Source organism: Puma concolor, chromosome B1 (assembly GCF_028749965.1).
Source record: "Puma concolor isolate L17-30 chromosome B1, mPumCon1.1.hap2, whole genome shotgun sequence".
NCBI classification, from domain to species: domain Eukaryota; kingdom Metazoa; phylum Chordata; class Mammalia; order Carnivora; family Felidae; genus Puma; species Puma concolor.
In genome coordinates, this window is record NC_141670.1 from 74,014,439 (window position 1) to 74,041,946 (window position 27,508).

At 38.7% G+C, this 27,508-nt stretch overlaps 1 protein-coding gene across 1 annotated transcript in view; it reads left to right on the plus strand.

Annotated features, from left to right (window-relative positions):
- DCHS2 (dachsous cadherin-related 2) overlaps nucleotides 1–27,508 on the plus strand; it is a 246,661-nt gene that overhangs the window by 168,376 nt on the left and 50,777 nt on the right. Inside the window, exons 10-13 of the mRNA XM_025921776.2 lie at nucleotides 2,757–2,996; nucleotides 16,951–17,085; nucleotides 17,295–17,504; nucleotides 22,550–23,407. Coding sequence (XP_025777561.2) covers nucleotides 2,757–2,996; nucleotides 16,951–17,085; nucleotides 17,295–17,504; nucleotides 22,550–23,407 — 1,443 coding nt within the window. The remainder of the gene's footprint in view (nucleotides 1–2,756; nucleotides 2,997–16,950; nucleotides 17,086–17,294; nucleotides 17,505–22,549; nucleotides 23,408–27,508) is intronic.

Consider the following 27,508-nt stretch of genomic DNA (forward strand, 5'->3'; position numbering starts at 1 on the left):
GGTCCTCACAGGGCCCAAAGTAAATTGAGGCAGAGCAAGACTAAGCGTCAGCATTGATCAGACATTAGCATAGAATCCTATCTGTAAGATTGTGCAAATACAGGGGCGCCTGGGTGGCGTAGTCGGTTAGGCGTCCGACTTCAGCCAGGTCACGATCTCGCGGTCCGTGAGTTCGAGCCCCGCGTCGGGCTCTGAGCTGATGGCTCAGAGCCTGGAGCCTGTTTCCGATTCTGTGTCTCCCTCTCTCTCTGCCCCTCCCCCATTCATGCTCTGTCTCTCTCTGTCCCAAAAATAAATAAGCGTTGAAAAAAAATTAAAAAAAAAAAAAGAGTGTGCAAATACACATTTGTAAATAGTTGGAAATACTGTATTTGTAAATTATTGGATTGATATGGGCATTAAGACCCTTACTTTCACATCAGTTGTAACATTTTATTTTTTACAGAAGCATTTACTCACCGTCCCCTCTGTCACTTATTCAATGTCATTCACTGTCACTTCACTTTTCTTGCTGTCACCGTATTGCCAGATAACATCTCCTAGAAATTTTGATGTGTTTTGATGGAAGATTACATGTATAGAGTGTCATTCTTGTGAAATTGGAAATTAACATCCCTCAACCTGATTTGAAAAGATGGACTAGCAAAATATAATTAAGCCATTTCTGCATAAGTCTTAGATAAAACATCTCAGATGTACATACCATTTGGCCCAACTGTTTGTTAGGAACATTATTTGGAATGGGACTGAATGTATAGGATTTGGAAGTCATGATTATAGTCTGGCTATATACCATTGGAAAATTTCATCAAAATATTTATTAAATCCTGTACATATGGTTCCATTCTGAGGCACGCATGACCATCACCTAAAAGCCCAACTGACAGAGAGATAGTCCAGACTCAGCTGCTGATTTCTGTTAGAGCAGGGGTCTCCAAGGACCTGTTTCAATGACACTTAAAATGTTTTCCAGCATGGCTAAGGAAGGTCTATTCCAGATCATTAAAGAGGATGGATAAAATTAGAATCATGCTTCAGTAATATAGGTATCACGACTCTTGAGCAATGGTACTGGCTGTTTCAGTGGAGATATTTTTCAAAGACATAAATGATCCTTGCTGAATGCATTCAGAGAAGACAGGCTATTTTTCTTCACAAAGCTCACATTTCTTATGAGGAAGACATAGTGAGTTTTGCGTGGCTTTGGCTCTGAAATATAAAGTGATAAGTAATTGAAAAACTATCTTATGAAATCTAAAAGGGCAAGCTTCTTTAATTATATGAAGATAAGTTCTCATAGGATAAGCATGTGTTAGAGAAGCAAACAGCAATCCTAAAAGAAGAATTATGAGAACTGGAATCAGGTAGCAGCTCTATGTGTGCAAACTTTGTAACACTTTGCTTAGGTAAGTTACATGCTTTGGAGTTTATTACCTGAGTTATAAAGTCTTAACTATCTTTTGTTATGAAAAAAAAAAAAGATAGTTAACGGAGAGTAGTATAAAGAGATGTTAAGTCTTTATCTTAAAGAATATAGCCATACTCACCTTTTTGTAACTTGGTCACTTTAAAACATTAAACACGACATGTCATTTGACCTGGAGTGTATACTCTCGCAACCTAGATTTGTTTTTTTGTTTGTTTTAGTTTTGTTGTTCGGTTTTGGTTTGGCTTTGGGGTTTTTTAATTTTTTTTTATTTTAAGGAGAGAGAGAGAGCATGTGAGAACAGGGGAGGGGCAGAGGAAGGGAGAGAGACAGAGAGACAGAGAGAATCCCAAGCAGGCTCTATGTTCAGTACAGAGCCCAATGCAGGACTCGACCCCATGACCCTGAGATCATGACCTGAGCTGAAATTGAGAGTCGGATGCTCAACCAACTGAGCCACCCAGGCACCCTTGTTTTATTATTTTAAGTAGGCTCCCTGCCCAGTGCGGTGCTTGAACTCACAACCCTGAGATCAAGAGCCATGTGCTCTATCGACTGAGCTAGCCAGGCACCTCTAACCTAGATTTTTTAAATGAAAGTAAAAGTTGGATAGGTAAATAATTTTGATGTAATCCTCTCCATAGATAATGATATATGGTAGATTATTTCTGAATTCTCATTCATTTTATAATTTAAACTAGAATGTTTGTAGTCTTTTAGTCAAAAGAATCATTTTTATTTTTTGGCAATATATATATTTTTTATTCTTGGTAATATATAAACTCAATGTCGGTTTAATAAGATTTATTTTTTTTAAGTTTATTTATTTAGTTTGAGAGAGAGAGAAACTAAATAAATAAGCAGCCTCTTATTTATTTATTTATTTACTTATTTATTTATTTACTTATTTACTTTTTATTTATTTATTTATTTATTTATTTATTTATTTATTAGGATTACAGAGAATCCTAATAAAGATTACAGAGAATCCTCTCAAACTAAATAAATAAGCAGCCTCTTATTTATTTATTTATTTATTTATTTATTTATTTATTTATTAGGATTACAGAGAATCCTAAGCAGCCTCTGTGAGAGCCCAATGCGGGGCTCGATCCCATGAACCATGAGATCATGTCCTGAGCTGAAATCAAGACTCTCAACAGTCAGATGCTTAACTGACTGAGTCACCCAGGCACCCCAATAAGATTTATTCTTGAACAAAGAAAACGTCTGAATTTTTAGCAAGTTAGGTAATTTAGACAAAGGTGGAGTAACCATGACTTCTTTAAAAAAATGTTTCTAATATTTCTCTTCTCCTCTTTCAAATCAGGCTTACTAACAACAACTTGTCCTTTGGATTATGAAATAAAAACCCAGCACATTCTGACCCTTCTGGCCCTGGATGACGGCATACCCGTGCTTTCTTCATCCCAGACTTTGACAATTACTGTTCTTGATGTAAATGATGAGGCACCAGTATTTCAGCAGAACTTGTATGAAGCTTCAGTTAAAGAAAACCAAAATCCAGGGGAGTTTGTCATAAGGGTTGAAGCTATGGACAGAGATTCAGGTAATTTAAAAGCATAGAAACTTGGCAATTAATGCCAAAAACAAAAATTCACATAATTTAAACTAGTTATGGCTCAGAAAAATGAAGACAGTTGCTACTTATCTCAAACTTCTAATACTTCTTTAATTAGCATACACGTAAAAACATATACACACGTAAAGATAATGTTTGCTTCAATATGGCTTTTGTTTGTATTGATTTATATTATTTATGGTAGAATGATACATACCTAATTAATTTGTATGCAACTTACTGATTTGATCTTGATAATAAACTGAAAAAATATAGACAAAGTATCACATTTCCAGAGTGTAATGGTTAGATACATTGCATACAAGAAGGTAAATGGTTCAGAATTCCCCTATATATAGCACAATGGAAGAGAGAGGATGCTTGGGTTTGAATCCTAGAACTACCCTTTACTTTAGCTGTGTAACTTTGAACAAGTAGCTAATTCTATCTGTTGCTCTGTTTGCTTATCTGGAAAATGGGGATAATGATAGTGCCTAATTTGTAGTTCGGTTATGAGTATGAATTCATTATTACATGTAAAGAGATAAGACCAGTGACTGGCACAATAAGTGGTCAATGAATGTTAACTTATGTCATTACTGTTATTACTCTTATTAATGTCAGCCACTATGTCCAGACAAATGACTTTGAAGTGAATGAATTGATTGTAGCTAGTAATTTGTAAATGTCTTAGAATTGCTTTTCAATATCACTGTGACTTTTTCTATGTAAGATTCAGTAATTTTAATAATGTTTATATTTAAAAAAATAATGCTGAAAATTACAGTGAAGTGTTTGCCATTGAAAGCATATGCCAATTTTCTCCATCTGAGTTCATACAAATTGCTTAATAAGCTCATCTTTTTACCTTTTGCATATATATATTTTTATTATAGAAGATTCAGACATACATTATAATTGGACATCTGTATACGCTACAAAGTGGTTACTCCCGCAAATCTAGTTACCATCTGTCACTCTACAATTGACATTTTTTTACCCCTTTCACCCACCAACCGCCTTCCCCTCTGGTGACCACCAGTCTATTCTCTGTATCTATGAGTTTCTCTTCACTTCATTTTGTTCCTTTTGTTTTTAGATTCCACATGGGACTGAATCATAGGGTATCAGACTTTCTCCTTCTGATTTATTTCACTTAGTATAATATCCTCAAAGTCCAAAGGTCCAACCATGTTGTTACAAATGGCAAGATTTAATTCTTTTTTATGACTGAGTAGTGTGTGTGTGTGTGTGTGTGTGTGTGTGTGTGTGTGTGTGTGTATCACATTTTTTAATACATTCATCCATTGATGGACATTTAGGTTGCTTACATATCTTGGCTGTTTTAAATAATGCTTTAGTGAACATAAGGGTACAAGTGTATTTTGAAATTAGCATTTTCATTTTCTTTGGATAAATACCCAGTAGTGGAATAGCTGGATCGTGCAGTAGTTCTGTTTTTAATTTTTTAAGGACTCTCCATGATGGTGTTTTCCATAGTGGCTGCACCAATTTATATTCCCACCAACAGTGTGTGAGTATTTTCTTTTCTCCACATCCTATCCAACACTTGTTGTTTTTTGATAATAGCCATTCTAACAGATATGACATGACATATCATTGTAGTTTTGATTTGCATTGCCCTAATAATTAGTTATGTTGAACATCTTTTTATGTGGCTGTTGGCCACCTATGTGTCTTCTTTGGAAAAACGTTTATTCACACCTCTGCACTTTAAAAAATCATGTTGTTTGTTTTTTGTTGTTGAGTTTGAGTTCTTTATATATTTTGGATATTAACCCCTATCAAATGCATGATTTGCAAATATCTTCTCCTATTCAGCAGGGTGTTTTTTGGTTTTGATGATGGTTTCCTTTATATGCGGAAGCTTTTTAGTTTGATGTATTCTCATTTGTTAAATTTTGCTCTTCTTTCCCTTGACCTTGGAATCTGATCCACAAGAACATCACTAGGACTTATGTCACAAAGTTTACCACCTGTGTTTTCTTCTAGGCATGTTATCGTTTTAGGTTTTACATTCAAGTGTTTAATTCATTTTGAGTTAATTTTTGTATTTGGTGTAAGATAGTGGTCCAGTTTCATTTTTTTGTGTGTAACTGACTAGTTTTCTCAACACCATTTATTTAAGAAACTGCTCTTTCCCCATTGTATATTCCTAGCTCCTTTTTCATAACTTAATTGTCCATGTATTGTGTGGGTTTGTTTCAGGGCTCTTGGTTCTGTTCCACTGATCTCTGTGTCTGTTTCTGTGCCAGTCCCATACTGTTTTGATTACCGTTGCTTTGTCGTAGGAAATCGGGGGCATGACACCTCCAGCTTTGTTCTTTCTCACGATTGCTTTGGTCATTTGGGATCTTTTGTGGTTCCATACAAATTTTAGAATGATTTGTTCTACTTCTATGAAATATGCCTTTGGACTTTTGATAGGAATTGCATTGAATCTGTGGATTGCTTTGGAAAGTATTGATATTTGAACAATATTAATTCTTTCAATCCATGAATGAGCCAACCTTTTTAAGTTCACCTTTGTATATAGCAAGTGGCATTACATAATCCGTATAATTAAAAAATTTTTTTTAATGTTTATTTTTGAGAGAGATAGAGACCGAGTGCAAGCAAGGAAGGGGCAGAGAGAGAGGGAGATGCAGAATCTGAAGCAGGCTCTTAGCTGTCAGGACAGAGCCTGAGGCGGGGGCTTGACCTGAGCTGAAGTTGGACACTCAACCAACAGAACCACCCAGGCGCCCCATCAGTATAATTTTTTTTAACAAAAATTGTAATAGATATGTCCATGGTAATATTAGTATTAACAGTAGCATTTTCTTCCCAAATTGTTCATCCAAGGGGTAATAGATAGACTTCCTTGAGCTTTTAAACTACATTGTATACCATTTTAGATGCTTTGCCCCTTGGGAAAACATCATCTTTTAATGAAATGCATTTTGCATAAATCTGTATATGATGCTGCAAAAACTTTCTTTTCAAAGACTAACCTAATTTTCTCTCTTTTGACCAGAATGGGGCAGTATGATCACAGAATTACTCTTACTATGCTCAAGGACACAGGGCTGGAGTGTGGTACCAATTCTTCCTCCCAACTTGTACTTATAGAATTTATTTAGCACATTTTTGGCAATATGGTCTTAAGGGTGATAGAAACAATGGAAAATATACATAAGCTTTGTGTTTCACAATAGTTCAATAAAGTTCTCTTAGAATGCTCTCTGGTGTAAATTGAGCAACATAGGGCCCTGAGCAACACAAAAACTACTTCCCAAAGTTCACAGACATATGCTGAACATGTCACCGATGTGAATCCATGCAATCATTAGGAGTCATTACTCATCAGCAATTATTAAAATATATAAAATGCTTCCTCTTCTTGACCTTACTTTATCTTACTAATTTTAGTTTTGGTAATGGACACTGCTAAGGAATCTCTTGCTTCAATGTAAGAAGAGAGAGAAAAGCATTTCTCTCAAATTTTTACATGTATCAACTAAAACTGATTATCATAAATATGCATTCCACTTTTTACTGTCAGGTTGCCTACTGTTGGTGTTATTTTCTTTTAGAATAAGCCTGTTACTTAAACTGAAGACTTCATTATGCCAAAGGTTATGGTTTGCTGGATGGAGAATTTAGATGCAAATTTTTTGTTTTTCTGGCTTTGCATTGATGGATGTTTGAAATACACATTAGCATCTTCATGAGTCTCATGCACCTTGACGTGTTGTGGAGACCATTTTGGCTTACTGTTAATCTCAGTGTTTTTAATGAGGCCAGATTTGTTAAGCAAGTGCCTTTGAATGTATTTTCCCTCAACCTTTTGTTGTTTTTGTTTTTTGGTTTTTGTTTTTTATCTTTGCTTGTTGGTTTAAAACAATGAAAAAGAATTATGCATAAGAACTAGATGGCGTAGTCAAGATTTTAACATAACTGGCGTCACATTGGAATTTATGAATGGTTTAGTTTTTAGTATGTATTTTTAAAAAATAGTATAGCGTTACTTAATACTAGAAAGCTTAACATATGTTTTTAAAATTGTAAGCCTACAGTGTTGTTTGGCCTTCAAAACCCATGGGACTTCGAGCCCTGCATGTTTATGATGTATGACTCACACTAGTACTAACAGGAGTTTTTTCATGTATTAAAAGGGAAAAACAACTACCAGGTTTTAACTAAGATATTAAAACTGCTACAGCTTTGGTACCACCAACAAGAGTTCTATTGTTAAGGAGAAAAGATTTACCCCCGGGGGCGCCCCTCCCCTAGTCCCTGGAGAAAGGGTGCCCCCGCTAGGGCAGATGAATCTCTCCTGCTGATATATTTGCTCAATAGTGGTGAATACAAGATCATTTAACAGCACGTTGCCATGCAAAAAATGTCAAATTCTATAATGAGATTTTATTCTCTATTCCATAAAAAAACTGTACAGTTGACCCTTGACCAACGTGGGGATGAGGAGTGCTGACTGCCCCCCACACAGTCAAAAACCCACGTTTAACTTTTGAGGCTCCAAAAACTTAACCACTGGTAGCCTGCAGTTGACCAGAAGCCTTACTGATAATGTAAACCGTCAATGAACACATGTTTTGTAGATTATATGTATTCTATACTATATTCTTACAACAAAATAAGCTAGAGAAAAGAAATGGTTTTAGGAAAATCAGAAGGAAGAGAAAATAAATTTACAGTACTATACTGTATTTATAAAAAAAAATCCACATGTACATGAATTCGTGTAGTTCAAATCGTGTTGTTCAAGGGTCAGCTGTAATCTCTGTCTGAGTTTATTTGGAATTAACTCTGGATCTGATCTCCTGAAAAATGTCTTGTGCTGGATTACAACTTCACACGACAGCCTATACTTGGAGCGAGGGAGAAACACTGCCATGACGGTATTTCATCTGTTTCATTGACTCTAAAACAGCATTCACTGTAAAATGCATCTAACTTCAGAAATATTCAAATGTGGGGAAAAATAAGCCTTAAAATTAATGAAATAGTAAGCATGAAAAAAAAAGAATAAGAACCACTTATAATTTTCCTCACCCAGAGACAATCACTATTAAAACTTTGATTTAGTCTTATTTAATGCAGGGAATTGTCATTGTCTAATTATTTACTCATCTCTCTGCCCTTTAGGCTGGGAACTTCTCATGGATTCAGGGCATGTTTTATTAACTTTTATCCCAGGTCCCTAACGTAGTGCAAGCTAAGACATAGTTGCTCAGTAAAGATTTTGACTCTGTGATTTGAGAAACTGGAACATCTGTAAAATAACCTGCTTCAAGTTGCCTTCACTCTTCAGAATTCATTCATTTGTTTATTCAATTCAATCAGTCAGGCATGATCCTATTTTGCTTTAGAAATGTCTGACTTGTGTGGGCATTCTACGGTTGAGGAGTTCCATGACAAATGATCTTCCTAAAAAGTAAACCTGAAAATAACACTCCTATGGTCAGAATTCTTTATTAATTCCTCATGGTTTTGAGGATGAAGTTTTATTTTCTCTTGTTTAACAGCCATTCACTTTATGCAGTGACTCTAGCTTTCTTCTCTATCCTCAACTGCTATCCCTCTCCCACCCTTGACTCCAGGACAGGGCTCTGCAAACTTTTCTCTGTAAAGGGCAAGGTACTAAATATTTTAGGTTTTGAGGACCATGCAGTTTCTGTCACTCAACTCTGACGTCTCACCAAGACAGCAGCAACAGATAATACATAAAGAAATGAGAGCAGGTGTGTTTCAGCAAAACTTTACAAAAGTGGCCAGTAGTCTATAGTTTGCCAGTGGGTGGTCTAATAGATACATCTAATTAAGACATCTAGGTTACTTGCTACTTTCTGCACATTAAATCCAGTTGTGATGTCATCAAAGTAGTGGTTCAGTATGATGTTCTATTGGATCCCAAGATGAGCAATATCTCTGTCAAGTAGATGATGGCCGATAGTGGAAGAGATTACGTAGAGAGGTACTCTGTTGTTTCTGCTGGGTAAAAGCAAATCACTTCTTTTTTTTTTTTAAGTTTTTTTTTTTTGGTATGTAATTTATTGTCAACTTGGTTTCCATACAACACCCAGTGCTCATCCCAACAGGTGCCCTCCTCAATGCCCATCACCCACTTTCCCCTCTCCCCCACCCCCCATCAACCCTCAGTTTGTTCTCAGTATTTAAGGGTCTCTTATGGTTTGCCTCCTTCCCTCTCTGTAACTTTTTTTCCCCCTTTCCCTCCCCCCTGGTCTTCTGTTGAGTTTCTCAAGATCCATATAGGAGTGAAAACATATATATCTGTCTTTTTCTGCCTGACTTATTTCACTTAGCATAACACTCTCCAGTTCCATACACGTTGCTACAAATGGCCATATTTCAGGGGCGCCTGGGTGGCGCAGTCGGTTAAGCGTCCGACTTCAGCCAGGTCACGATCTCACGGTCCGTGAGTTCGAGCCCCGCGTCGGGCTCTGGGCTGATGGCTCAGAGCCTGGAGCCTGTTTCCGATTCTGTGTCTCCCTCTCTCTCTGCCCCTCCCCCGTTCATGCTCTGTCTGTCTCTGTCCCAAAAATAAATAAACGTTGGAAAAAAAAAAAATCAAATGGCCATATTTCATTCTTTCTCACTGCCAAGTAGTATTCCATTGTATATACAAACCACATCTTCTTTATCCATTTGTCAGTTAATGGACATTTTGGCTCTTTCCATAATTTGGCTATTGTTGAAGGTGCTGCTATGAACATTGGGGTACAAGTGCCCCTATGCATCAACACTCCTGTATCCCTTGGGTAAATTCCTAGCAGTGCTATTGCTGGGTCATAGGATAGGTCTATTTTTAATTTTTTGAGGAATCTTCACACTGTTCTCCAGAGAGGCTGCTCAAGTTTGCATTCCCACCAACAGTGCCAGAGGGTTCCCGTTTCTCCACATCCTCACCAGCATCTATAGTCTCCTGATTTGTTCATTTTAGCCACTCTGACCGGCGTGAGGTGGTATCCCAGTGTGGTTTTGATTTGTATTTCCCTGATTAGGAGTGACGTTGAGCATCTTTTCATGTGCCTGTTGGCCATCTGGATGCCTTATTTAGAAAAGTGTATATTCATGTCTTCTGCCCATGTCTTCACTAGATTATTTGTTTTTCAGGTGTGGAGTTTGGTGAGTTCTTTATAGATTTTGGATACTGGCCCTTTATCCAATTTGTCATTTGCAAATATCTTTTCCCATTCCATCAGTTGCCTTTCAGTTTTGTTGATTGTTTCCTTTGCAGTGCAGGAGCTTTTTATCTTGATGAGGTCCCAATAGTTCACTTTTGCTTTTAATTTCCTTGCCTTTGGAGACGTGTCAAGTAAGAAATTTCTGTGGCTGAGGTCAGAGAGCTTTTTTCCTGCTTTCTCCTCTAGGGTTTCGATTGCTTCCTGTCTCACATTCAGGTCCTTCATCCATTTTGAGTTTATTTTTGTGAATGGTGTAAAACTGGTCTACTTTCATTCTTCTGCATGTTTTCTGTCCAGTGTTCCCAACACCATTTGTTAAAGAGACTGTCTTTTTTCCATTCTGTCCAGTTCTCCCAGCACCATTTGTTAAAGAGACTGTCTTTTTTCCATTGGATACTCTTCCCTGCTTTGTCAAAATTAGTTGGCCATACATTTGTGGGTCCAATTCTGGAGTCTCTATTCTATTCCATTGGTCTATGTGTCTGTTTTTATGCCAATACCATGCTGTCTTGATGATTATAGCTTTGTACTAGAGGCTAAAGTCTAGGATTGTGATGCCTCCCACTTTGGTCTCGTTCTTCAATATTACTTCGGCTATTCGGGGCCTTTTGTGGTTCCATATGAATTTCAGGATTGCTTGTTCTAGTTTCGAGAAGAATGCTGGTGCAATTTTGATTGGGATTGCATTGAATGTGTAGTTAGCTTTGGGTAGTATTCACATTTTAACAATATTTATTCTTCCAATCCATGAGCACAGAATGTTTTCCTATTTCTTTGTAGCTTCTTCAATTTCCTTCATAAGCTTTCTATAGTTTTCAGCATACAGATCTTTTACATCTTTGGTTAGGTTTATTCCTAGGTATTTTATGCTTCTTGGTGCAATTGTGAATGGGATCAGTTTCTTTATTTGTCTTTCTGTTGCTTCATTATTAGTGTATAAGAATGCAACTGATTTCTGTACATTGATTTTGTATCCTGTGACTTTGCTGAATTCATGTATCAGTTCTAGCAGATTTTTGGTGGAGTCTATCGGGTTTTCCATGTATAATATCATGTCATCTGCAAAAAAGTGAAAACTTGACTTCATCTATGCCCACTTTGATGCCTTTGATTTCCTTTTGTTGGCTGATTGCTGATGCTAGAACTTCCAACACTGTGTTAAACAACAGCAGTGAGAGTGGACAACCCTGTCATGTTCCTGATCTCAGGGGGAAATCTCTCAGTTTTTCCCCATTGAGGAGCTGTGGGCTTTTCATAAATGGCTTTTATGATGTTTAAGTATGTTTATTCTATCCTGACTTTCTTGAGGGTTTTTATTAAGAAAGGATGCTGAATTTAAAAGCAAATCACTTCTGATTGTTTTTACAAGTTGGTATAGAGTGTTTGTTCTCAGAAGATGGTCTCCAGGGTCAGGGCACCATCATTCACAGCCTCCAGAGGCCAATTAGCAGAGGGGCATTTAAAGGTGCTGGCATCCTTCTAACTGATATCTTTCCCAGAGTCTTTATAAAGGAAGGTCCTCTGAACTCTTGGGAAATGTACCGAGAGTAGGGGTAGAGTGCTGGGTGGGCATGTCATACATGGCAAACCTGTCCTAACATTCCCAGTTCTTCAAGCTTTGCGAATCTTACTGTATAGTATGCAGAAGATGCGGCATCTCAACCTCAGTGAGGATAGGCCACTATTAAATCAGTCCATCAAAGAAACTGTCAAGAGACATAACTGTATGAATTAACACATGACACCAAGAATTCCAGCCTAAACCAAAATTGTGTTTTATTTTCCTGGGTCTCACATCCTCAGAGATGATTTCCACACATATTCCCCAGGTTTATTCTAATATAAATTAGAAAAAATTGTGCCATTCTTTAGAAGTGGAGCCAGATTTGCACATGACTGCCTGCAATATGTTGGGATGACTGTACTTATAGGTCTTCATGTGAATAAACGTCTCCTTGCTAGAAGTTACCTGTTGTGTCTGCCACTCAGTTTGAGTCTGATCTTCAGGGAGATTAATTTTAGGGCTTGCAAGAAGCTTTCTGGTTTTTAGTTATGACTTGGCTGCAGGTTTAAAGCTTCAGCTTGTAGTTTTCTTTCTGTAAGTTCCTAGTACAGTTCAGAAACAGCTATCTCACATCATACTGCTTTTTACTATCATACGGCCATTTGGTCCTCTAAGGAATTTGAGTCCTTTGATAGTAACTTCCTCATAATCGAATGCAGGTGATAATTTAATTGATTGTGCTATCACTGCAAGTCATGAAGTACTAGTATCCCATTTCCCATAATCAAAGAACCCAGCACTGTATGCAAGGCCAAAGACATAACCAAACTCAGAATCCCTGATACCTGAGACCCATCCTGCTGCCAAGTTCTGTATCAGTCAGGTGCATCCAGGAAAACCAGAGATTATAATACAGGTGTTGGAAGGCTAAGTAAGCAAAAGGGAATCTGGAGATAACCCAGGAAAAATAACCATAGAAACAGCTATCACCCCTAGAAGAGGTCAAGGTTATCAGAACCTAAAGAGAAAATTAAAGGGCCTTGCAGAGCCTGGCTCTGGGAGTGCCAGAAGATTGAAAGCCATGAGCAGTTACTACAGTAGATGAAATGACAGCGCTGACAGAGACAGCGAGCAAACAGAAGGGGGTCCCATCGCCTCTCCTTCTGACTTTCACTCTCCCTCTGGTGTCCCCTGGCGGCAGACCAGAGGATGGAGTCCATTGGCAAGACAAGACTGTGGCTTACAGATCCCCAGCCCCAGCATCATGGGGCAGAGCAGAGCAGGATGGATTTAGATCCAAGACAACAATAGTTTCATAACTAATAGCCACGGAAAGAACTGAGAGAGGAGCATTCAGAGAGATCAGCAACTACTAAGACCTGACAGAAAGAAATGAAACATGTTTGCAGAACAGAAGGGAAGCCAGCGGGACCAGGAGCATAGCAGTGGAGTACGTGAGAAGAGGTTGGAGAAATAAGCAGAACCCATATAATGTGGGGCTTTGTAGACTGTACTGAGGTGTTTGGATTTTACTTTGAATGCATTCAAACATTCTTTCTTCTTTCTTACGTGTTAAATCCTATTCATCTTTAGAGGCTCAGCTTAGACAGAAGGCAACCATACTTTCCCAGTGATGTCTTATGTGGAATTGTAGTTGCTTGCTAACTCATCCTTGTGCCGTGCTATTCTGCAAGCACTGTGAGGAGAGAGAATTTGCCTTCCTGCTGGAAGTTATATTCTTAGCCCCTGGCATGGTACCTTAGCATCTACTGTCACTCTCTGTATATGTTTATTTAATGAGGTAATGAAAAACTGTCTACCTCGGGTGAGTCTTCCCTGATCCACTTCCTCAGTGATTTCATATTTTCTATGACACTGTCTATAATTCATTGATATAATTGCTTGCCCCACTAGAGGGAAAGTTTGAGAACCAAGATAATTACTTATTATTCAAGGGTATCTTTCCAGTGCCTGGCACTCAGTATATGTGCATATGTGCAATGAACACGTGAATGAGTGAACACACAAATGAATGAGTGAACACATGAATGAATGAGACAACCAAAGACCTGAAGCTTAATGCAGACACATGGATGTCATCTGCATATGGGTAAAAACTTGAAGACAGTGGATTGGGAAAGAGGTGGGATGAATTCCTTCCTCCACCATCTTTTTTGTCTCTCCCTCTCATCTGTTTCACTTTGTTCCTTCTTTTCCATCTTTTTTTAATATGAAATTTATTGTCAACTTGCTTTTCCATCTTTTTAAACATCAGTGAGCAATATCTGAAGCCACAGAGAAGAAAAATCAGATAAAAACTAAAATAACCAGTAAATTTTATAACCAGAAGGTCTTGGTGACTATAGAAAGAATAGCTAGGTATGACATTTTCAAGCTAGCTGCAGAGAACGGATAGCATTTTTAAAATAAGCTTAGCTATAATGAGAAGGAAAAAAAATCTTGATTCCTCTAGACAGAGAAGAATATAATTTAAGGGAAATAATTAATGAGAAAGACTAGACATGAGGAAAATTCCTAAAAGGAGCACTGGAAGGATTACTCTTGCCATTGAAACAGAAACCAGGAGTTAGAGTTGAGTTTAGACGCAGAAAGTTGAGGGAGTGCTTTCCTGATGCCTTCATTTTCTCTGGGAAATATGACAGAAAGCCATCTGTGGAAGTGAGCCCAGAGGTGTTGGGTGGGAGACCTTGAATAGGAGAGGGATGACACGGGAGAGTTGGAAGGGGACTGCTGGATGATGATGACATTTCTGCAGCCTCAGTCTATGCTGTTGTGACATTTTCTTCCAGCCCCAGTTATCTGCTGGGTATCCAAGGAGAGCAGAGAGATGGTTGGAATGATGCTGGCTTAAGGCTTTGCTCGGCATCTTTGGCCAAAAGCCGCCAGACTGAGGAAACTGTCACAGTTGTGAAAGTGATCATTCATGGGTCTGGGCTGGAGAGAGAAAGAACTGAATTGAGAGGGGTGTCTTGGAGAAATTAAGAGGTCACAATGCTATAGGTCTTGAGGTCTAAGAGCAATATATGTATGTGTCCACACACACACACACACACACACACACACACACACACCTCTCACTAGGTGTATGTCATAAGTATACCACTGAATATCTTCAGATCCCTATTTCCAATATGGTTAGTAAGGTGAGGAAATTAGACTGAATAATCTCTATTTTATTTTTATTTTCTTGGTGCTCACGTTTGATGATGCTGTGTTTCTTCTGGATGATTATAGGGTATAAGGTGGAAGAAGGAAGGCACTAATTAAATTCTAAAAGAACCATATTTTAAAGTTATTTCACATAATTTCAGTTATGAAGGGTGTGAATTTGGGAGTGTGAAATGTATGTAAAAATGTATGTATGCAAACTATAGGTATAAATAAGAATCTTGTTTATCCTTCATAATATACTAGGAGGATTAAAGGTGAATGGCTTGTTGTCTCAGGAATCAAAGCTATATAGGATAACGGAAATAATAAAATCTGAAAGTTTCTAAGAAGTCAGGAAAATATTGGGTACAATGGTAAGGCACACTACAAAATAATGGGAACAATGGGAGGAAGAGAAAATATAAAGAATTGAGTTTATGTTTAAACATTTTCTGGGTTTGACAAGTGTTGGGAATTAAAATATTAAACATTTTAAATAAAGATTAAAATAATATATAATGCAGAGTATAACATAATGTATAATGTATGATGAAATCCTATAAGTGAGTGAATTGATTTCAAAAATAAAGGGTCCAAAATTAAATGGTGCTGTTCTCCATGTCAACTCCCTGAAGGCAGAGGCCGCAGCTGTTTGATTCACCATTGGCTCTTGGGCCATTGGGTGCACACTATGTGACACCATATAGTGACACCAAATGGTATACACCATTTTCATAATGTACTAAGAGATAGACAGAAATAATACATTCAGCCCGGAATTTTTAGAATTTTTGTCTTGGCTACAGAAGAGAGATTATGTGATCATTACGAGACCAAAGTAGTCTCCAGGATTATTAAATAATCATTAGTGGAATAATAAGCCTAATGTCTACTGATAGAATGGTATTTTGGGGGGACCTCTGACTATACCATATCATACCTATTGATTGTATCTTATTAGACTTTATTTTCTCTTAAGGCCATTAAAATGCCTGCAGACTATGTCAAATATCCTTTCCCTTTCGAGTGATATAGTACATTTATTCTTACATAAAACTGGCCTTATATTCCACTCCCTCCAGCACTCAGTCCTATGTTATAGCCTCTAGACCATAGTGGAATGAAAATTTTTAAGATTGGCAGGATGGAAATTTGTAATTGAAGTTTTTTGGTATTGTTGTTAAGGCCAAAGAATAGTATTTCATCTTTTATTGAAGTATAAAATCATATACTCTAAGTACTATGTCTGCTCCTAGATTCTTGTCAGTTAAGAAAGAAGATAGGAAAATAATTAAATGGAACTTGTATAAGGGGCAAATAAGCTACAACAGCCTGGGATAAACTCATTAAGTATGGTATGATCTTCATGATCTTCATAATCAATGATGGAGATGATGTAATACTTTTCTTAGGGAAGAAGTGAAACCCCCCAAATTGGGAAACATTATTTTCAAAATGCATGATAACATGATACCACATCTCTCGCTCCAAATAGGAGACTGAATGCTAAGTAAAAAACAAAACAAAAATATGCATATAAGCAAGTCTACGTGCTTTCCTCCTGTACTGGAGAATAAACAAAATACCATAACTGAGCACAAGTTTTTAAATAGAGGGTTGATCTAAAGAAATTGTCATTTGGCTCTCAAGCTTATAATTATGTCATTAAATCACAATCAGGGGTGTTAGAAGGAGTAATTAGGAATATATTGTAGGGTTGCGCACTCATAAGAAATCTTTTATGGGAGGGAAAAAATCTTAAGCATTCACTGTGGGGAAGTCTCCTAAGACTTTTGAAAATCAAGCATTTCAGCCCATGAGGCTTTTATTTAGCAAGAACGGCCGAAAGAAGGGTGTGTGTGTGTGTGTGTGTGTGTGTGTGTGTGTGTTTTGGATGTTTTACCTTAATTTGAAGGCTGTTTAAGTGTCTTGCCTTTTTCATCTATGGCCTGACATGTTCACAGGAAAAAGAATAAGAAAACAGATGACTGGTTTCCAAAGGGATAATTACTAAGTTTTTCTTTCTATTTTTCTTAAGGAATCAATTCCAAGTTTCAGTTTGAAATCATGCCAGGTGCTTCATCTGGGTTGTTCAAGATAAATCCTGACACTGGAGAGGTAGTGACAACCACCACACTTGACAGAGAAGTTCAGGAAGTTTTCACCCTTCGAGGTAAGGGATCCCTGGACGATGCTAAAAAAACAAAAACAAGCAGCAGGAGGGTAGTGGTAACATTTTACATTTCTGCAGAGTGTCTTGAAATAAAATGCGCTTGACCCAGTGCTACCCAGGTAGTTTGGTCTGATGCAGTCTGGTTGGGGCAGTGCATGCTAGGCATGAATTCACGGCCACAATCTGTGTTCTCTTTTATTTCACATCAGTACTTGTGCGAGATGGGGGAGTCCCTTCGTTATCTGGCACCACCACGATTCTCTGTACTGTGGAAGATGAAAACGATCACGCACCAGAGATTATTGTCCCCAGTCATAGCATTGAGGTTCTGGAAAACCAAGAGCCAGGGGTTGCCTACACTATTTTGGCTTCTGATATGGATGCTGGTGATAATGGAGCTGTCAGGTATCATATAATTGGTAAGTATTTTCTTTTTTAAAATTCTCCTCAGGACACTGCCCGAGTTGACACACTGGTGATTATTCTGTATTTGGTGTTTATCACAGTGTCTTTAGAAAACACGCCAAGAGCTGTTTGGTGCTGTATGTGTCCTTTCCACAGACACCATGAACTGACAGCCTCCGAATTCTTAAATCTCCCCTCAACGACACTTGTGAATTTTTCTTTTTTAAAAACATTTTTTTAAGATTTTTTTTTTTTTTTGAGAGAGAGAGAGAGAGACAGAGTGCAAGTGGGGGGAGGGGCAGAGAGAGAGGGAGACACAGAATCGGAAGCAGGCGCCAGGCTCTGAGCGGTCGGCACAGAGCCCGACTTAGGGCTCAAACTCATGAACCATGAGATCATGACCTGAGCCACAGTCGGATGCTTAACCGACTGAGCCACCCAGGTGCCCCTCTTGTGAATTTTTCTATACTAGTGGATGTGCAGATGGAACATATAACTTTATTCCATTTTTGTGGCTTTCATATGATCGCTAATGTTTTTATTATCTTGAGCCATCAAGAATTTTGTCATGCCCTTCTTTTTTCAAAAAAAAAATTTAAAGTTTCTGAGAGACAGAGTGTGAGCAGGGGAAGGGCAGAGAGAGGGAGACACAGAATCCAAAGCAGGCTATAGGCTCTGAGCTGTCAGCACAGAGCCCCACACAGGGCTCAAACTCACAAACTGCAGGATCATGACCCAAGCCAAAGTCAGATGGTTAACGGACTGAGCCACCCAGGCACCCCTGTCAGGTCCTTCTTAAATGGAGGCTAGAACAGACAGAGACAGTTCCCAGATCTGAATATCGGTGTAACACTTAAGATCTACACTTAAGAGTGTATCCCACTCTTGATAAAAATCTGTAAGAACTTCTACTAGAAGATAATTTTGTGATATTGCTCCCTTTGGATCAGAAAAATAAAGATCTCTGGCAGAATAATGGTAGCATTTGTATGGAGAGAGCTGCATCTTCTTATTCATTTAAGAGAAAAAGTGATTGAAGAATCTGATTTTTGGCAGGTGTCGGAGTGCACATAGAATATGAGTTGAGGAGAGAGAGGAATGCTTCAGAGACTACATCTTATGGAGGAAACCACTTTCAGATCTTTAGATCTTGTAAAAGCAGTTTTGGAACTAGCCTCTGAAAGCTATCACTCTCTATTTGCTAAAAATTCTAGGACCAGTCGCATTTTCTATATACCACCATTTTACTCCAAAATGAGAATAGCTTTATTTCCTTTTTGCCTGATTATAAGAATGATACGTGATTGTTATAGGATATATATACAGATTTATGGAGAACAAAAGTAGGAACATACAAAATTTTTGTCTTGCTGAGATAACCCCTTTACTATTTTGAAAAGTGCTCTCCCATGAACCTTGTGAATGGAGACATCAATTTTACATATATTGGACAATTTATATAGCTATTTTGCTACCTCATTTTTAAACTCATTTTTTTTTTCAACGTTTATTTATTTTTGGGACAGAGAGAGACAGAGCATGAATGGGGGAGGGGCAGAGAGAGAGGGAGACACAGAATCGGAAACAGGCTCCAGGCTCTGAGCCATCAGCCCAGAGCCTGACGCGGGGCTCGAACTCACGGACCGCGAGATCGTGACCTGGCTGAAGTCGGACGCTTAACCGACTGCGCCACCCAGGCGCCCCTAAACTCATTTTTAACATACTGTTTGAACCTTTCGGGTGAGTAAATAGACATATATGTTAGCATTTCTAATGATGTTTCCTCTTATTGCATATGTTTAATATCACTTATTCCATCCATTCCCTTTTATGGTCTTCGAGGTATTGACCACAATAGCAGTCTTATTATAAAAATGCTACCGTTGAACACTTGCTTAATTATTTCTTTATGATAAATGTAAGTAGAGTTATCATGTTCAAGGGCATATATATTTTAAATGTTTACATGCAATGTCATATTTCATCCTGAAGAACGATACCCTTTCAAACTAACTTGTGTAAGTGAGCCCCATTTTCTTCTTTCCTACCCATTGCATTGAGTCCTTTCCTTCTTCTATAAACTCCACTTGTTCTCTAGAACTTCCCAAACAATCTGTGATTAAGGACCAGAGTTGGATTTTTTAAATTTCCGATCTGTTGTACACTGAAATTTTTGTTAAATACAATAAATACGAATGACTGTGAGAAAAAAAAGGCATAGCCCCATTTTTTAAAAATCTATTTGTGCAGATGTAAAATTATTTTGTCAAGTGGCGGTAAGATTTTCTAAATGCTTGCTCTCAAATTCTGTGCTTGTCTTCTTGAGCACTGATAACAATCCCCAGATTGCCACCTGTCCCCTCTCACTGCATCAGGGACTTTTTTTTTTTCTCATTGGCTTTTTCCCATACTGTCAAAATTTCCCCTTCCTCTTGTTTTTCCCATCAGTATTTACCAGCCTTTTTCGTCTTGAAGACACACATCTTCCCTCAGGTGTGTGTCCCTTCTCACTCTCTTTTCCTTCACAAGCGAGCTTCTTAAAAATCATTGGCTTCTCTCTGGTTTCTGACCTTACCTTGCTTTCACTTCTTATCCTGCTACCATGTGTTCTACTGAAACTACCCTTGCAGAGAGACGCTTGGGATCTTGTTGCTAAATCCAGCGGATCTTTTCACTTCTTAATTTGATTGTCCTGCTTTTGTGCCTGTGCACACCCCGCCCTGGACGCTTGGCCCCACCTTGACTTCAGAAGGTCACTTTCTCCTGATCCTTCATGTCCTTTCTAGACAAGCCTTTCCAATGTCCTTGTGCTGCGGGTGGTCTTCTGACTTATTGAAGTTTCCATGGTGTTTGGTGCTTAGTATTTTTTTTTTTTTTTTACTTTCCTCATAGACATACTCTCACTGAGTCATTGCATCCAGTCCCTGTCTTCAGCTACCACTGCCCCCCTATATCTCCCTATCTCCCTGCATTCTATGTCTTAACCCCATTAAAGGACATTTTTTTAAGTAAAATAATGACTTTCATACAAATATAAAATTAACAACTGCCAAAGATTTTTTTAAGTCATGATTAATGAGCAAAACAAAAAGATGTTAAAATTGTTCCAAGAAGAATTCTTGTTTTTAGCTTATTTATTTTTGTGAGAGAGAGACAGAGAGAACCCTCACTCGCAAGCGAGTGGGGGAGGGGCAGAGAGAGAGAGGAAGAGAGAGGATCCCAAGCAGACTCTGCACTGTCAGTGTCAAAACCAAGCTTTGACATTGCTGCCCAGGCTTCTTCCTAAAACAGAAGTGTGATTCATGATCCTTTCCTGTCTAAAACCGTTCAGGGGCTCCCTACAGATGTTAAGGTAGACTCCTCCGCAGTATACACAGGGCGCTTCATGATTTAACCCTCTCCTTCTCTCCTAATTTCATGTCTTCCCAGCTGCCAGCCCTCTCTCTGCCCTCTGCTTGCAAACACCCAGGGAACCCTGTGTTCTAGTTACACTAAAACATTTGCAGCTATTAACTTCTCATAGTCGTAAGACTTCCTTCAGGCTCCAAATTGTTTCACCTCAAAGACCCAGTCCTCATGCCCAATGGCATCACACTACCAATGTGGAATGCTTCCTTCAGGCTCTCTCCTCTACCTACAACGCGCTTGCCAAACCTTTAGCCTGGCCCCTTCCTCTTTAGGGATCAGTTGTGATGTCGCTCTCTCCAATCGTTCCCGCTCAGCCAAACACAGGATTGTGTGCCCTTCATCTCCGTCTCAGCGCCCCGTGCATATGATTTTCACACCACACTTTGATGTCCCGGTACTGACCCAAATTCCTCCTGCACCGTAATTCTTGGAGACTGGGATCATGGCTTACTCTCCTCATATTCCCAGTATCCAGCACATGCTTGGCATGTGGCAGGTTCTCCTTAAATGTCTGCTGAGTGAATGAATCATTTTATCAACTACAAATGCCACAGAAATGTAGGTTTGTCGGAATACCCCTATGTGTGGTACAAATTACTTGTGTGTTATGAATAAAATGCAAATGCAAGTCTCTTCTCCTCAGCCCCTAGCTGTTCTTTTGAATGCTGTTCTACTTCTTCCCCATAGACCCCTGGCAGATGCTAGTAAATCCTCACACTGTTTGGAATAGTGAGCCTCATCCAAGAATGTGCCCTTCATCCAAGATATTGCCGGAAAGTCGTGGAACTATATTTTTCCTGACTAAAAGTTATTTATTTATTCTGAGAGACAGAGAGAGCACCAGCAAGGGAGAGGCAGAGAAAAGGAGAGAGAGGGGAAGACAGAATCCTAAGCAGGCTCCATACTGTCAGTACAGAGCCCGACATGGGGCTCGAACTCACAAACCATGAGATCATGACCTGAGCTGAAACCAAGAGTCAGACGCTTAACCAACTGAGCCACCTAGGTGTCCCATTGTTGTTTTATCTCAATGAAAACATATACTTTAATCAGAGGAAAAATATATGAATATAAAAAGTTGTAGATGCAGACACAAAAATTCATACTCTTGCAAATCAAGTCAAAGCAAGTAAATTATTTTTTTAAGTTTATTTATTTAGAGAGAGAGCAAGCAGAAAGGGGCAGAGAGAGAGGGAGAGAGAAAGAATCTCAAGCAGGCTCCACACTGTCAATACAGAGCCTGACATGAAGGTCAAAACCATGAACTGTAAGATCATGACCTGAGCTGAAGTCAAGCATCGGACACTTAACTCACTGAGCCACCCAGGCCCCCCTCTAATTATTGATTGAATTAAGATAGATATTGAATTATATTATTTTGTTTATCCCCTGATAAAAGAAGCTTCATGAGGGCGGGGACTCTATCATGTTCACTGTTGTATCCTCCATACTTACAAAAGTGCTAGGATGAAAAATCATGAAATAAATATATGTTGAATGCATGAATCCTGCATATATCTCATCATATACATGAATGATATATGTAGCACATATACACATGAATCATATGTGTGTGTAAATATAGCCAGCAAAGGGCTGCTACTTCTTCAATTCGAATGCATTTTGAATTTGTATTTGTTTCCTTTCGTAGATGGAAATACTGATGAGTACTTTGCTATTAATGAAACATCAGGAGACCTCTCAACCACTCGCGCTTTGGACCGGGAGCAAGTCAGCAATTTTACCTTAGTCATCCTGTGTTCCGACCTAGGGGATCCACCGAGGAGCTCTCTAGTGCAGTTGCAGGTTAGAGTTTTGGATGACAATGACCATGGCCCTTCCTTCCCCACGCTGCATTACCAGGCCTCCGTGAGAGAAGATGCTGAAGTGGGGACAGTGGTTCTGGTACTATCTGCTGTGGACAAGGACGAAGGTCTGAATGGACAAACTGAGTATTTTCTGGAGGGTGAAGCTTCTGGTACATTCACCATTGATTCTGTGGCGGGTGCACTGAGAACCTGCCACACCTTGGACCGAGAAGCCAGATCCCAACATACATTTCGGGCTGTGGCCAGAGACTGTAGTGTCCAGGGCTCGAGAAGCACCACAGTAATTATAAAAGTGCATGTCATGGATGTTAATGACAATGATCCGGTGTGGGAGCAGAACCCCTTTGAAATTTTTCTTTCCGCCCAGTCACCTCCTAACCAGACAACTGCCATTCTGACAGCCAGCGACCCCGACTTGGGACCCAATGGAACTGTCGTGTTTAGTTTTGCAGAGACCCAGTCGATGTTTTCTATTGATAAGTATACAGGAGAAGTTCAACTTCGGCACAACCCATCTCCAGAATATTTTCCAATCTGGCTGCAGTTAAAAGTTACGGACCAAGGCGTCCCAGCTAGGACAGCCACTGGCCTCTTAGTCGTTCACATGGAAGGAGAAGATAGAAAGATTTCCTTCAGCCACCCTCTGTATAAAGGGACTGTGACTGAAAATTGTGATGCAGGTGAGTGTCCCCTCAAGTTTTTGTATATTGCATCTGTCTGGGCAAAATGTTTAAAATGAAGGTTTATACAACAAGAGTGCTATTGCAGATTCAGTCATAAATTTCTGAGTTCAGCCGATTTTCTTTTATTTTTTAAAATTTTGTCAGTGTTTATTTTTGAGGGACAGAGAGACAGAGCATGAGTGGGAGAAGGGCAGAGAGAGAGGAAGACACAGGGTCTGAAGCAGGCTCCAGTCACTGAGCTGTAAGCATACAGCCCGACCCAGGGCTCGAACTCACAAACCATGAGGTCATGACCTGGGCCGATGTCAGATGCTTAAGCCACCCGGGCATCTCAGTATGCCAGTTTTCATCCATAGTACAGTATTAAAACAATAACTTCAATCAGGGCCCCTGGGTGGCTCTGTTGGTTAACTGTCTGACTCTTGGTTTCGACTCAGGTCATGATCTCACGGTTTGTGAGTTCGAGCCGTCTGTGAGTTCAAGCCCTGGATGGGGCTCTGTGCTGACGGTAGGAAACTTGCTTGGGATTCAGTCTCCCTCCCTCTCTCTGCCCCTTCCCTGTACACGTGTGCTCTCACTCTAAATAAATAAATAAACAAACTTAAAAAACAATACCTTCAAATATAGTAACACACACACAAACCTTTAAAAACAACAAAGAGTGAAAATACTGAAAAATAAATCATTTAGGGCTTTTGAAGTTTCAGTTAATTTAGGTTTACAATCTCAAAAATAAACCCTTTTATTTAAATGTATATGAATCCTCAACAAGTGTACATTTCCTAAAGTACTTTCTTAGAAGTACAATAAAAGAGGAGGCATGTTGTGGTTAAATGCTTGAGCTCTGCCTGAGTTTAATTCCAAATTCAACTACCGTGCCTCCTTGGGCAGCTGAATCTCTCTGAGCCTCAGTTTCCTAACCCATAAATTAGGAATAATAATCATGCCTACCTCATTAGGTTCTGGGAGCTGAATAAGCTAGTTCATGTAAAGCACTTACAGCAGTGTCTAATACATAGTAAGCATGTAATAAATAGAAACTACCACTGCTAATATTATTACTTCATTTCGATAGGGTCAGCAGTGGCTTTCAAACAATGCAGTAATATCTGATCCTCAAAGAATTTGGGGCAGATAATACAGCTCAGCACAGGCTTATGCGAACAGTAACTATTTTTCCTAATAATGCTGTTTGTTTTCAATTATTTCCTTACATTTATGCCATACTGGGAAGCATAAATAAAAATCAGTTTTAATTATCTTTCTATCCAAAAGTGAAAAGACTTCCTTACAGACTTCCTTACAGTTATACATTGAAAGACATTTGACTTGGGTAATTATATCTGACTAGAGAGTGCAGGGATGAATCTGCTGATTCTTTCCACCAACTGGGCAAAGCACATGGACTCAGAGGAGCTTGGCTGTTAAAGGTCTGCTGTGTGCTGTGCACCTGCTCATGGCATTTGTGGTTTGTGTTTTGTCATTGTATCGTGATTCAATTTCAATTTATCTGCACCTACCTACACTATTATTTAAAAGGCACTCTGCATTTCTCTCATTTGATGTATTCATTTCATAGTGAAAATATCTATGTTACACATTTTATACTGCCTTCTCTATGAAAAGAGAATATTCAGCTTAATATTGAATATTAAATTAGGGTTGTTTTCAGTTGCAGATTATTAACTTGACTTTGACCCTTTTTGGAATTATGGTTATTCCATAGATTGCTTCCACAGAAGGTCTCTTATTGATTCTAAACATAATTCACAGTAAATTGCAGTTTTCTGCATTAAAGGAAATAATAGTGACTTCCAAACTAAATCGGAAATTTGCAACATGTATTCTTATGTGTAATGAGACTTCCAAATAAGCGTTAAATGTTAAACAATATGAGATGCTCCTTAGAGCTATACTTCTATTACTCTTAAGAGGCATGCATTCCAACACCAGAGCAGAACCTGATGGAAAGTAAAGTTAGCATTTTCTAAATAATATAGCACACAAACAATATATTAATCTTAAAATTGATTTGATAAAATTACAGTATCTTTGAGCCCAGCCTTTGTCTGCAGTGCGAAAAGGAACATTTGTCTAAAAGCCCTTGGCACTTGGTCTTTCTGCTGCTACTTGAATGTTTCAGTGACTCAGAGTTTAGAAGGGTGGTTCTTGAAATTGGGTGTGAACCAAATGATCTGTAACCCACCCCTGAAGGATCTGCTTCATTAAGTTTGGGGTTCAGGAATTGTTTTTCACGAGCTCTGTGGGTGATTTGACTGCATGACAAAGTTGGAAAATCTCTTCATTTGGAAAGTCATTCACACGTTGAACCTAGCTCTCCCTCCTTTCTGTCTATCCATAAATCTAGTTCTTCCCTCTGGAGCACTCCTCTGCTGTACACAGTCACTCTTCAGATATTTTATTTGCTCTTTCCACTACTTTTTTAATTAGAGAGAGATTGCATGAGCAGGGGAGAGGAGCAGAGGGAGAGAGAGAAAATCTTATGTAGGCTCCATGCTCAGTGCAGACCCTGATGTGGGACTTGATCCTACAACCTTGGGATCATGACCTGAGCTGAATCCAAGAGTCAAATGCCCAACCAACTGAGCCACTTAGGTGGCCCTCCTTGAATTTTTTTTTTTTTTTTTTTTAATCGAGTGTTATATGCCCAGTACTTACTACTGGGCTATATTAGTGAACTAAAAGGCCTAAATACTTGTCCTCATGAGGTTAATAACATTCTAGCGGGGATACTGAGGCAGTGTCAATGAACATAATGAATAACTATAGTATATGTTAGATGGTGATAAGAGCTATCAAGTAAAGAAAAAGCAGAGCAAGGTAAGAAGGAATTAGGAGGTCTTGGGTGGGGGACAAACAGCAGTTTTAAATAGTAGGTAAGGGCAGGCATCATTGAGCTGACACATTTGGACAAAGACCTAAGGAGAGGAGACAGCCATTTGTATATTTGGGGGTACGGTATTTCAGAAAAAAGGAAGAAGCTAGTGGGAGCCTGCCTGGTTTGTTCAAAGAACAGCAAAGAGGACTGTGTGACGAAGCAGAGTAAGCAAGGGCCAGAGCGATGGGAAATGAGGTCGGAGGATGACCAGACCACGTGGGGCCTTGTAGACCACAGGGGGATGTTGGCTTTTACTCAAGTAGTTTTCCCTTCTTTAATTCCTTCAGTTATCTTTCACATAATAAGGTTTCCAACCGCTACTAGTGAACATTCACATTCAGTATAAATTCTTCAGAGTAATAGGCATTAAATATATTATTCTTCAAAAGAACTGGCATGGAAGTCATCATTGTTATTATACTTTTTCACATCAGTGGATAAAATTTCTAAATATTAAGTAATGTGCCTGGGCTTTCCCTAATTGTTAGAATATTCTTTTCTCAATTTACCCAGGATCAATTTGTTTGCAGGATTAAGCCAAAATAAAAATCAATATCCAAGGTACCCCAAAGAAAACAGTTCAGTATGAAATTAAGTTATGGATTAGTAAATACAATATTTATGGTTGAATTCAGGAGTGAATTAAAATAACACTAATGAAAACTGCCATGGGGGTGCACACTTTGCACCTGTTTTCATTTTTGCAATGTGCCATTCATTTGTATGTCACAGATTCACTCTGTGGATAAGAGGCAGCCATTATGGGAGGGAACTATCTTGATTTTAACCTGTTTTCCCATCACTCAGGCAGCAACTCATCAAATCGGTACACCTTCAGTCTACTCCCGGCCATCACAATTGGGATTAATCGATATGGTTAAGAGTAACCTGGCCTGAGATTAAAAGTTAGTACAGAAGACAGTGAAGACCAAATTACTTTCTTGCCTCTGCAGGTGGGCTTCCTGTTTGAGATTCAGTCAGAAAAGCTAATGATGGGAAGACATCATCCTGCTATGTGCATCACTGTGTTTTCTTTGACCTCTGATCACAGTTGTCCTTCTTAGTCCTCTTGTATTTAGAATAACTGGAATAAATTTAACTGTTATCTTTATAATAGAACTTAAGACTTTAAAAATCAATTTATTAAATCTTATACATAAAAAAGACTAGAAATACTTCTGGTAGTACGACAAGCATAT